Source organism: Centruroides sculpturatus, unplaced genomic scaffold, assembly GCF_000671375.1.
Source record: "Centruroides sculpturatus isolate CEXI.00-Female unplaced genomic scaffold, Cexi_2.0 scaffold112, whole genome shotgun sequence".
Lineage (NCBI taxonomy): Eukaryota > Metazoa > Arthropoda > Arachnida > Scorpiones > Buthidae > Centruroides > Centruroides sculpturatus.
In genome coordinates, this window is record NW_019384367.1 from 571,292 (window position 1) to 584,976 (window position 13,685).

The following is a 13,685-nucleotide window of genomic DNA, read 5'->3' on the forward strand; positions in this document are numbered from 1 at the left end:
GTACGGTACATCGTTTAAATATTTAAAAATTTGGAACACAGCTGTATTCGACGGATAGAAGTTTTCAAATGATAGAACTGTTTTTGTGTGTATGTGTGTGTGTTTCATACATTCCTGAGGAGGGCCTCTAAAAGACTGCCGAAAACGTTCGAACATTAAAATTTTTGTTTAACTACTGCTGGAATTAGCATTTAGGTGTGAATTTTTGTGTTTAATTATAATCAGTCAATTTTAAACAAATTTGTAAATATTGGAAATCATAAAGCAACAGCTGGTCAAATAGTCTATGAAGTATAGTTGTTTGTGTTATCCTGTAACTATGCACGGGAAACAGCAGTTGTAGTAGAAGTGGATAAATTAGAATAGATAGGAGTGTATATATTTGTTTCCTGACATCTATAATCTTTATATTTATATATAAATAAAGCATTATGTTTCCTAAAATCAAATATATAATAGTATCAGTTTGTACAGGTAAGTTCATTCTTTTTCATTTTACTTTCCTGGAGATTGTAAAACAAATTAAAGTTATGGATGGATATCGGTAAAAAATGATCCCGAAAACTTTTACATTATTGGACGCAGCGGATCTTAAAATATCCAGAAAATAAGTTGGCAATTTTTCTGTGTGTATGTTAGTGTGTGTGGGGGGACACGATTTTGTTAAACTACTTTGAAGTTTAATGACTCCTTTGTCTTTTGTCGAAAATTTCTGAAATGTTCGACAAAAGACAAAGGAGTTATTATTTAAAAATTTCAATATTAAAAGTAATAATTGTTTTATTTTATAATTATAATTTATTCAGATAGACAATTATATAACACGAGAAAAGGAGTTACAATATTTATTCATTTTTAGATTTAGAAGGGTATAATCTTGTCGATTTTTACAGAAAAACTCATAGACGTATAAGAAAGAAAACTTTAAAAGTTTCTGTAAATTAAATATTTCGATTTACAAAATAATCTTAAATATAAAGTCAAACCTCGATGTATGCGTTTCTAAACAGCGTCAATGAATAGGCCTACTTGAGAACGATTTTTTCTATAAATATTAAATATAGAGAAAGAACACTTCAGTATCTGTAAATTATAAAACGTTGCAAATGACATTATTGTCATCAAATCATGTGATTTCCATACTTTCAAACTGAAGATGTTTTGTAAATAGTATTATTATACAGGATGACCTATCGAGAGATAAAAGAGATCTTTTCAGCATTGCATGAGTGCATGTATATGATGCTTGCTTGTTCCAGCGCTAAAATAAGCGCTACTTAAATATATATCCAGGGAAAAAGATTAATTCATTTTAAAATGCCACCATAATAATAAATTAATGCATTCAGTAAAATAAAATAAATAATTCGACAAAATGGACATGACAGTGTAGCAGGTGCGCCAGCTCATTCCCAGACATGTGTTGAATAGGCTATATTTTTATATTGGCGCGAAGTATCTGTAAAACGGCCTATAGTATGAGAAAATAATTGTTAATTATAAGTAATTAAGTTTTCTTTTATTATACTTCAGGACTGGAAAAAGCCAAATATTTTGATACTTGACAGGAGTATTTCTTTATATGGGGCATTGATGCAAATAAATTTTTGTAGTTAAAAGTCAAGAGGGCGGGGAGAATCATAATTATGTCACATCTTCACTGAAGCTAGACTGAATGAAAATTTTATCTGTTATTGGCTTTTACAATTTTTAAAAACTACCTCCTTTCTCCAAAATAAGATTTTTGTCTTTAATAATAATTATCATAAAAATTTTCTGAATAAAATCTCATAATAGATGGAGCCACAGATAATTTAAACAATATTCTTAGTGTTTCAGTAACAATCCATTTTTAAAGTTATTCTTAAAAAAATTATCATAATTTTAAAAAATTATTTCTATTAAACTGTTATTATTATTTAAATTTTATATCATAGTATTATTGAAAATTGTCTGATTTCGTTTCTTGATCCTCTTAACCGCACGTTCGAGTATAAGGAAAGTCGTTCAAGAGTCCTTACCAGTTGTTTTTTCTAATTTATGTTTTTCATTATATAACACTATCAGGCCCAAACTAATTATTACATTGCAACATTTTTAAAGGTACTTATTTATGTATAAGTTAGATGTGAGAAAACGAAAAGTACTCTTTGGACCCACTAGGCTTATTTTTCCATATTGATGACATGTTATGAAACTCAAAAAGAAAAATTTTTTATTGCAACACAATGTTGCCATTGCATGTATTAGATTTTTATGCAAGGAGAGTTCAATTTTGTTAATTGAACTTCCCTTGCATACAGACATTTACAACATTGTCTTGTTATTTCAAATTTTGTACAATATACTTCTAAATTCTTATATTGTATATCATTTTATACTATTGATTGAATTTTTCTATTTTCGATATACGTGAAATTGGTGATCTCTCTAGATATTCTGTTTATCTTTAGATTCGTTTTTGAGTTGTTGCATCTCTTTTCTAATCTCACAATATCCTATATATGTATTTATAGTAACTATTTTGTACATTGACATAACATAGGTACTACTTGTACAATTCTAAACGAAGCCATTTTTAAAGATCCGTAGCCTATTTAAAAATTTATGCCATTAATTAATCCGATGTAACGGGACAGTTAAATCCGAAAAAAGAAACATTGGCGTTTTCTAAGTCAGTTGAAAGAATATTTAACATTCTGAAAGCTTACTTATATAGGCTATTTATAGTTATTTCAGAAAAAAAATTCATTCAAAATATAGGTACAATATTAATAACATAATATTAATATTTTATTTTATCAATGCCCATCTATTTTGTATTGCATGATCAATTTCTAGAGCTTAAACTTAAAACTGATTGAATCAAGGAAACTTTTTACGTTGTACGTAGTCATTACCAATACGAAAGTTGTACGTGTCTAGCTGTTTAAAAAAATTATGACTGGTATATGTACAGTACAGCTACGACTTAATGGAAAAAAAAAATGTGGATATGGCATGGAAAAGTAAAATAAAGTGAATACGGAAAAGAGAGTCTTGCAAGAATGGCCAGACTTATCTTAATTAACGCTGGCCATTCTTGCAAGACTGTCTTTTCCGTATTCACTTTCCGTATTTTTGTGTATTTTGTTATTTTTCGTTGTAATACGGTCTCGTTTAAAATTAATTCATTAAGAGAATTAATTTTAAACGAGACGGTATTACAACGACTAACAAAAAAATACACAAAATAGATAAGCAAAAGAAACGCAAAATGGAAATAGGATGACGACGAAAAAAAATTTTTCAAATAATATTGAAATAAAAAGAGTAATGATAAATATAAGATATAAATTACAACACAGCAACAGAGTAGATAACGAAAATTCTTCACCTTCGTGCTAAAAATTATTTTGCATATTTCATTTACAATGTCCATTGTATTTTCATTCAATGACAGTTTATTCCAATCATTTCTCGGTATTATTTCTTCTAAAATCAATGTTAATAATAATTAGGTTTGTACCTTAGAATAAGAGCCTGTACACACTAGGCGTTTTTCAACGCGCGTTAAACGCGCGTTTATAGATTTTTGTTAAAACGCGCGTTTTGCCGAGCGCTTTGAGATATATGTGCTGCCATGTTACCGTACATGCGATCGCGCGTTTTCCCGGCGCTTTACGGGCGCTTCTAGATTTACGCTGCCATTTTGCTGTATATTCGATCGCGCGCTTTTGGGTAATATCTACTTTTATAATATGGAGTAAGTCGTCAAATCATTTTATAGATATTTTAAAAGAATTAAGAAACTTGAATTTATTTTGTCTTAGTTTTGGATACAACGTCACAAACATTTCATGCGTCAGTCTATCTCGTAATATTGGGTGCACCCAAAATTCTCTTTGCCTCTGCCGCCGTCTTTTATAGCGACGATAGAGGAGCCATACACAAGTAATCACTTCCACATCCATTTCCAAACCGAGCCAGTGCGCACGCTCCGCTAAACGCTCGTTTAAAAACGCCTAGTGTGTACACAGCCTAAGTCATTAATTATTATAATTCTTATGAATTTAAAGTGCATTTACACGTATATTTCTTGCGGCTATCAGTAATTCGGTCCTTATTGAAATTTTGAAAAATTTGCTCTTTACGTAAAAATATTATTGACCATAAACTGATCGATACTATCTAAACTGATGCTTCGTAACGGGTGAAATGTCTGACGATGACAAAACACTTAATACTACAACATATATATGTACTGTATATATCAGTGGTTCCCAAAGTGGGCGCTATCGCTCTCCCTTGTGGGTGGTGAGTAAATCTAGGGAGGTGAAAAGGAACAAGTGGGCGGAAGTGGGTGTCGGAGACAGACTGAACGGTGACCATAGGCAAAGGTTGGTGTCACTGACAACCCTTCCCTTTCCCCTTTTAAAATATTGCGTTTAATTCAGATGTTGACAACAATGTCCAGTAGAGACTTAAAGTGTGATTCATAAAAAAGTTTTTCTAAGAATATTTCAAAGCCTTTCTCATACAAGGAAAAATGGGTTAGGGGGCATTCGAGTACGGTGGGAAACGTTGGTTATAACTTTCTGGAACCGAGAAGACGGTAGCTCTAAAAAGTTTGGAAATCACTGGTAGATATACCAAAATCAAGAAGCTGCTAGAAGCGTAGTCTCGAATGGAATAGACGATTATATTTCAGGTTTTTTAATGTCCAAAAGCTCCCTAGGCTTTTTATGGATCGACGAGACGTCCGAGCATGGGCTCCTGGCCCCAATGTTTCCAGCACTAGAATGACACGCCATCTAAAAAGACCCTTAAACTATCTTAAAACAAATAACTTCTAACTTAAACCAAGGAAAAGAACAGGAGAACAAACTACTGCAAAGCAGTATAACCGAAAAACTCGAAAACGAGGTGGCCTAGAAAGACGAAACTAACAAAGGGAACAAAGCACCTACTAAGGGAAAATGATCGAATTACAAAGGGAAATCTAACTACAAAAAACAGGAACCATGAAAATGCCAAAATGCTAACTAACACCGAAAAAGCTATGAAAATGGCTAGGCAGTTTAAACTGGCCTAGTAAGGCCTAACTACATGAACTTACAACCGAAAAGGCTAAAGAACAACTCAGAAAAACCTGAAATACTGCAATACTGAAACTGAAATACTGAAAAACCTGAAATACTGCAATACTGCAATACTGAAAAAGTATTGCAGTATTGCATGGTCACCGTTCAGTATTGCAGTATTTCAGGTTTTTCAGTATTGCAGTATTGCAGTATTTCAGGTTTTTCAGTATTTCAGTATTGCAGGGTTCCCAGACGAGGTTCAAACTCGTATAAACCGTGAAATTCTTGCGCGACACAAAATGTAAACAACGAGACTCGGAACGGTTCGAGTATGTGCCAAACTATCTGTCAAGGTCTTAGCGGAAGACAAACTCTAACATGAGCGCTCATAAATAGGTAGATCATTGACTCGCGAGTCTATAAAATGTTGGCCGAGATAAACCTTTTCGAACAAAAAAAGGGAAATTTTTGATAGATAGAAGATGAAAATGATCGTTAAATTCTTAGACGTCAAAAAATGGTATAAACAACGGCCTGAGTTATGAGTGCAGGTGTTATTAGAGAGGTTGAGGCACACGTTTTAAACGTGTAAACGTGTACGTGTGACGTTCGGTGCCGCTTTCCCGTAAGCCTAAAAGTTTGACGATGGTGTTTGGAATGTCGAGCGTGATTCCACCGACTATCCAAACACCATTGTCAAACTTTTAGGCTTACGGGAAAGCGGCGCCGAACGTCACACGTACACGTTTACACGTTTAACACGTGTGCCTCAACCTCTCTATTGTTTTATAAACAGTCACCGAGTAGAGTCGACAAAGAGGTATCAGATGAACACCTCGAATCGAACCTTTCCCGCGACCCAAAAAGGTTTCGTCTTGCACCTGGAGACAAAGGAGAGACCAATCGGGAAGCGAGGAATGGGACGAGGGACCAATCTGAAATGTGAATCGTGGGGGAAAAACTATAAAAATCGGAACTTCAAGGCCGAAGAAGAGTCTCCTCTGGATTAAGCCCACAGTTGTGCTTTATCTATTGTGTTGTGCTACCGCCGATCACCTAGGACGCCGCAGCTTAACACCGAACATCTGCATCGTCCAGCGATCCTTCTCGTCCGCCCGGACTACGACCGATAATCAGAACTCTCACCGTTTCATAGGAACACCGAGATTTTGAAATTGTCCAATATTGATTATAAGCATGAATTAGAACAAATAAACGGGTTTTCTCTTGTAAAACACTTGTTCTTCATTTGCCTCCTTCGCCACCACCCACATACGCGTAGACCTTAGACCATCCCGACGGTAGGGAATAAAAACCTCCCCCCAATCGGCAAACTTACAAGCAAACCAGAAAAATCCGAAAAACTCGAAAACTAGTTGACTGAGAAAAACCAAAATTATAGAGGAAGCTAAACACCTGAAAAATAACTAACTACAAAAACAGAACTATCTAACTTAGACCTAGACTAAGACCTAACTAACTGAAAAACACCCTAAAAACTGAAAATTTACAAAAGTCAGTGAAAAACAAGAAGTTGATCGAGTGGAAGTTGAAAAGGAGTAAATTTAACACGATTAAATCAAAAAAACTAACTGTTTCTGCTTAGCAAAGCCAAAACAGAAACTGAGTTAGTTAAGCCTACAAATGAAAAACACCTAAAAATGAAAATCTAGCCTATTGAGACCGAAAAACTGAATACAAATACTAACTGAAATAACAAAAAACAGCCCAAGAAAGTAGACCTCAGCAAAAAGCGCACCAACACAGGCAAGAAGCAGGCAGAGGAACCTCCCAATACATAAACCGCGAAATATCAGACATTTTCAACAAAAGGCACAGGAGTTATTAAAGCTTCAAAGTAGTGAACAAAATCGTGTACCCATATGCATACAGGGAAAAAAACCGATTTTTTTTTTCATTTCTCGACGTTTCAAGGTCCCATGAGTCCAAAAATGCAAAATCGCAGAAGTCATTTTTTAGTGATCACCACAATTCCACCTATTATATATTCAAAAGCCGGAAGAGCAAACCCATAGAATTATTTTCGAAGGAGATTATTGTCGGAAATATCCGATATTTCACTATCTGTAACTTAATTTTGATTTTAAAAAAGAGAGAGAGAGAGAGAGAGAGAGAGAAAAATAAGAACATTTTGCAACTTATACTTGAAGATGTATACTGCATTTGCCATTATATTCAAGTATAATAGTTTTAAAGTTCCATTGTCTAACAAAAATAATTAAGAATTTTTATTAATAACGAATAGTTTTTGTAAGTTTAATGTTTCTATTATGACGTTTCAAATTTTTAAAAATTAAAAAATTAAATTTATAATAAGTTTATAACAGAACAAAAACTTTATATTATGTGACAAAATGAATTATTCTGTAACATACAGTATCGATCGAAAGTAACTAGGCATTGAGAAATCGCTGTAATTTCTATATTTCAAAAAAAAAGACAAAAATTATCAGAAATGTATCATATTATATGGAGATAATTTATTGATTCGTCTTAAAATTCAATGTAGTCACTGATGCCATCCACAATCTTCCTCGAACCACTGGAAATCGTGATGAGGTAGACGGCACTTTTCTCTGCGTCCACAACAGAACTTAGAGCGTTAACTTCAAATGACAATTCTTGATTGTTTTCAGAAAGATTTGTAGCATGATATCCTTCGACCATAAGCCACCNTTACAGGATAACACAAACAACTATACTTCATAGACTATTTTACCAGCTGTTGCTTTATAATTTTCATTATTTACAAATTTGTTAAAAAAATTTTATTTTGGAAATAAAATTTGACTAATTGTGATTATTAAATTTAAATCTTATATACTCAAATTAATTTCCTACGAAATGAGTGAAGTTTAATGCACTGAGAACGCGAAAAGCGCGTTAAACGTATGTTTTATTCTTTATTTTATTATAAATATTTTTCGCATTTTTTTAAAAATTAAAAAAAGATCAGACTTAAAAGTTATTTTAGCTATACTCCATTTTTAGCTCAAATCAATAATACTTTGTAGTGTATCTGATTTTACAGTAAAATTTAATGATAAATGCTGTAGAATAAATCAGGGTTAGACGATAACACGAGTAATTGCACTATAAACTGAAAGTTAGCGCCACGTATAGACATATCGTGTTATTTGAAAACTATGCTTGCTGTGTGTGCTGTTTACGGTGACTGCTGTAAAAATAGGCGAATAAATCAAATGTTTCTGTTTCTGACATGCAGAATTTTTACACGTGTTTATGTTTATGAAGCCTCCAAAATCTTAAGTCAAGTTTAAAGGACGACTTTTGTTTCTTGCATGTTACACCTTAGAAGCTTTAACAATGAGTCTAGCCTGTAATCGGTTAAAAATAACACAGAGTTGGCTCTGGTAGAAGGCTCATCCATATACTTTTTACCAATTAACCCACACTACTAAAGGAGAAATAATTTACCAGAAAAATTTTGTTTTTTCGAATCAGTTTTTCGGAAAACACTATTAGTTTGCTCGGTTTTGTTTTGTTTGTTATGATGTTACCGCTAAAGCTCGAAAGTCATTAATGTGTATATTACCTAGCTAATCTGCAGATTAACTAGGGCAGTGTTTCTCAACGGGGGCGATATCGCCCCCATGTGGGCGTTTTTCCTTGTTGAGGGGGCGATTAGTAACAATTTATATTTTAGGGGGCGAAAAACAATTCTCTGGGCGATATAGTAAAACATTAAATTAAGAATAATTAGATATTTTATTCGTTATATCGTACAATAATTAAACAAATAACATTATACTAGTCACTAGTCTATTCAATGCAGTACGAATTTGGCCCTCGGCATCGGAATTTTGAAGTGAAGGGGGCGATACTACGTAACGGTCTTATTGAAGGGGGCGATACTACGTTGAAGGGAGCGACGATTCATTAGAGGTTGAGAAACACTGAACTAGGGTGATCCGTTAAAGTTGCTAAAATTGTTCTATTTCTCAAATTACCTAGGTAATGTGCAGATTATCTAGGTAATCTGCAAATTACCTACTAGGCACTCGGTAAAGTGAAAATAAGATCTTTACTGGAACAACAGCAACGNTCACGGTTACAAGAAATCACCACATAGAGTCTCTCGCAGAAATGTATCATATTATATGGAGATTATTTATTCGTCTTAAAATTCAATGTAGTCACTGATGCCATCCACAATCTTCCTCGAACCACTGGAAATCGTGATGAGGTAGACGGCACTTTTCTCTGCGTCCACAACAGAACTTAGAGCGTTAACTTCAAATGACAATTCTTGATTGTTTTCAGAAAGATTTGTAGCATGATATCCTTCGACCATAAGCCACCATCTGCGCATAGCAAACAGTGATTTCTATACCTAGTAGCGTGCAGTAATCTGCATCGCTCCTAAACAGACAAGCGATCGGCCACCTTTTCTTGCCACTGCATGTGCAGGCCTCTCGCGGTTACTGCCCACATCAATAATGTGGGAATTATAAACATCCACTGATTGATATAAACGATCATATAAATATTTTGGTCGACTAATTATTACAAAAAAAAGCGACTTCTCAATGCCTAGTTACTTTCCATTCCCTCTGTAATATCTTTAATTTTATGAAATTATTAAAATAGCTTTGATAATTTATTTTATTTCAGCATTTCAGATTAAAGTAAGAAGAATAATATCTGTCAGGAAAGTAAGACGAATATTACCATGGTGTATAATAATAGCAGCGCTATTATTGTTATTAATTTTCAAAGATATTGAAATCAATAAGACTAGCAATCTTCATGTAAAAAGGTCAGTAAGTCGTTCATTAAATACAAAAACATATAACTCTGATTATTCACAATCGCAATTAATAATAAATAAATGGATTCATGTTAAAGAAGATTATTACGTGTATTCTGCTTATTGGGAATATCGAAAAACACCATCCTTTGTTCGCATTATTGCAATAGGTCCAAAAAAACCAATAAATTTGAGTACTTTCTCTTGCCTGCTAAAATATAACAATGGTTCCGTTAAGCGTTCAGACATTAATTATGAATTTATTCCAGAAGATCATTATCAAAAGCACATATCATTGTTTTTCTATTGCAAGGCATCCGATATTCCTGAACGAGTAGCTCTTACATCGACTAAACAAAACGCAACTCATTGGATTAAAGTGGCACTTACTGAACCTGTAAAAGGTAATGAAATTTGGCAAAGTAACATTGCAGTTTGTGTTCGACCCTTTTTTGGAGAGTTTCCTAATAATAATCTTCAGCTAGCAGAGTTCATTGCGTATTATCAGATAATGGGAGTTCAACATTTTACATTTTACGATTATAAAGCAAAAAACTCCATTAAATTATTGTTAAATGCTTCAATTGATGGAGGTATACCTATTAGTTTGTTTCCATGGAATCTTCCTACTGATGTAAGAGACGCATGGGATTATGGTCATTTGGCAAATATAGCGGATTGTATGTATCGATACGCGAAAACGCACAAATACGTTGTGATAGTAGACATCGACGAACTTATTTTGCCGCAACAGAATATATCATTAATGGATATAATAAAAACGTACAACTCATCATGGAGTACTCTTTTGTTCCGCAATACGTTTTTTTCATTAGATTTGCCAGATGATCCAGAAGTTAAGAACGCAACCATTCCTCTAACTATTCTAAAGAAGACGTTGCATTTTACACCCATGGAACCCTACTTGAGAACAAAAGGTATAGTTCTTCCGAGTAAAGTTGAGATTCCGGGAATTCATTTTACTTGGAAGTCTATCGACAATTCGAAAACAATTACAGCAGAACCAACGTTTGCCAAACTACATCATTATCGTCATCGGGGTAACAAAGAGAAACCTGTAATTCGTGACCAAACTGCGTGGAGATATTCAGATAGAATTTTAAAGTCAGACCCAATAAAAATTTGGAAAAACTTAACCATTAGCTAAATAAAGCTACATCAACTGCCGTATAATACCGGACTAAATATCATCGATAGTAATTTTGAATTACTGATTAATTTGTCTCTAGAACAAGGTCTATAAACGCAAGGTTTGGACACGATAATTTGATGCACCACGGCAGTCGCCATATTGGGTCTTTTGAGATCGTGTGTATGGTGTTTCTAGGACGAATGGTTACTTGTTTTTTTCGATTTGAATTAGTTGAATTTATTGTTATCTATTTTTTTATAAAAATGGTTTGGTACTCAGCATCGCATTATAAAAGTTCGTCAGCCAAAGGTGTAAGATTGTTTGTTTCTTGCTGACAGACCCAGGAGAAAAATGATGTAAAAGTTAATATGTTTTATTAAAACGTCACGATAATTTATGTTATTATATATATATATATATATATTTCGGCCTGAATAGCTTATATTAGGAACGAAGAAATGGGTAAAATGTATAGCGTAGCGAAGAAAACTACGTCACCCCGGAATAGAAATGTTTTCCTATGTGGACACTCAAAAAACAAATCACGATGTTCGACCGATTCGAAAAACAAGTTCTATGTTTTGTTCAAAGATTTAAAGATGTGGTTTTGATTATTGGATTATTTCGTTAAGGCAACGCAATACGTAGGCGATCTGCCGAGAGAGGACTTTCTACGGGAAATGGCCCCTAGATAGGTATTGCAAACGTGAATAAATCCTAGAAAAATGCACGTTGCCAACCCGTTGGCCAGGCGCAATCCCACGGATGGAAAAAATGTGAAAGAAAAATTTTTTTATGCAATTTTAATAAAAAATAATTAAGAATAAATATGAGTGGTATTTGCATTTCGAAGAGGATTTGAGCTCGGTTCATGTTAGGCAATCCTCATACTGAATTAGACAGATGAAAGTATACTTGTAAAAGTACTTGTACTGTACGTGGAAGTCAGCAAAATCCTTTAGTAATTATACAAGAATGAAAATAACTAATAAAAATTTTCCTAAATGTAATTATTGTTTCAAATAAATATTTTTATTAATTTAATAAAATATCTTTAAAAAATATTTAATAACAATAATTCATTTATTAATAGTAAACGTAAACTGCCATGATTGAGGATACCTTCAGACATTCTTGCTTCTTTACAAAACACAGATAAATTCTAATGAAGAAAGTAATTTAATTTTGATACTCTGAACCTTTTGCCTTCTATTTTTTTTTTCTTTTTTTCATGCAATAATACCAATTTAATAACCTGCATTAAATATGAAGATGCATGCTTCATAACATAAAAATCTTCTTGATATTGAATACTGTACATTCTGAAAAGTGTATCAAAATGTTTTCCTATATTTTGAGTAATAATCTCAAATAATCTATATCTCCGAAACCGAAACTGACACTTTACAAAGAAGTGCTATAGAGACTCAACTCTGGTTGCCTGCATGAAATACTGTATAACTAAATCGACAAGTATTTTATCCACTCTTGCCCAAATATTATGTTTCAACTGATTTCATTTTAATTATTTAATTAGCTTTATTTTATTTTTAATTTTAATTTCGGTTTCGGTTTTGATGTAAAGACCAGAGTTTTAATTATTTTATTATGTTTAAACATTTTCTTATGGGGTTGCAGGCTTTTGAGTCCGCTGTGTACCAGAACAATCGATATAACTCTAATAGATTACGTACTAAAGTAATATATGCTATACAAACTAATAATATATAGTTTATTCTAGCTGGACGAGTGTAGTTTCAATGTTCTTCGTCACGAATAACAACTTAATTATTGATAGTATTGTATAATGGCATGAGGCTTAAAACAGGAAAATAAAATTACATTGACAAAATCTCGGAATCTCAGGTTATCGAATCGTAGTCCAGGGATTGCTGGTGACGGTTTTAAATCTCTATAAATAACCCCGATACCCTTTAAATTGATATGGTTCGTATTATTCTTAAAGATCCTTACATCATGTAGATACTTTATTATTTTTAAATGATATACAAATTTTATATGAATTCAAAACTAGATAAAATTAAAACGTAGTATCATATTAAAAGGTGAATGTATTCTAAGTTAAAATATTAACAATAGAAAAAATAAACAGACAATATCAGAAAATCTTAATATGATACAAACACTCGGATATTACAGAAAAATAAACTGTAGTAATCATTAAATTAATATCGTGTACAGTAACCTGTTTTATAAAATATTCAAACACCCGTTAAAAAATACAATTAAATTTAAAAATATTTTCAAACATATTGTGACAATGCCGAAGGGCCTGCCTATACTTCGGCACCACGTGACCTAAGGGTCGACATCGCTTCGGCGAAGATCGCAATGACAAGTTTCTTCAGGACTGACACCACTGTGTCTTTACGGACAGACACAGAAACTGTTAGGTTCTCGCGCGAACGATCGCGTGTGTGAGCGAACCGATTCGGGATGGAGGGAGAGATAGCGCACCGGAAATGACTTACTCAAAGACGGGTTAACATAACAACTATTTAATGGGTAACGATAGACCATACAACATTTCGATTTTAAATATGCTACCTTTTAGATACATTTCTACGATTGACAGATATTATATATATATATATATATATATAGGCCTATATATATCGGATCGGATATTAACGTTTTTGTGATTTTCGAGAGAGAG

General features: G+C 33.2%; 1 protein-coding gene across 1 annotated transcript; it reads left to right on the plus strand.

Moving 5' to 3' along the window:
- Positions 1 to 220: 220 nt before the first annotated feature.
- On the plus strand, positions 221 to 11,025 carry LOC111612723 (glycosyltransferase family 92 protein F13G3.3-like). The gene is made up of 2 exons (XM_023353966.1): positions 221 to 474; positions 9,720 to 11,025. Exons 1-2 carry the CDS (start codon positions 432 to 434, stop codon positions 11,021 to 11,023), a joined length of 1,347 nt encoding a protein of 448 aa, XP_023209734.1. The 5' UTR covers positions 221 to 431; the 3' UTR covers positions 11,024 to 11,025.
- Positions 11,026 to 13,685: the final 2,660 nt, after the last annotated feature.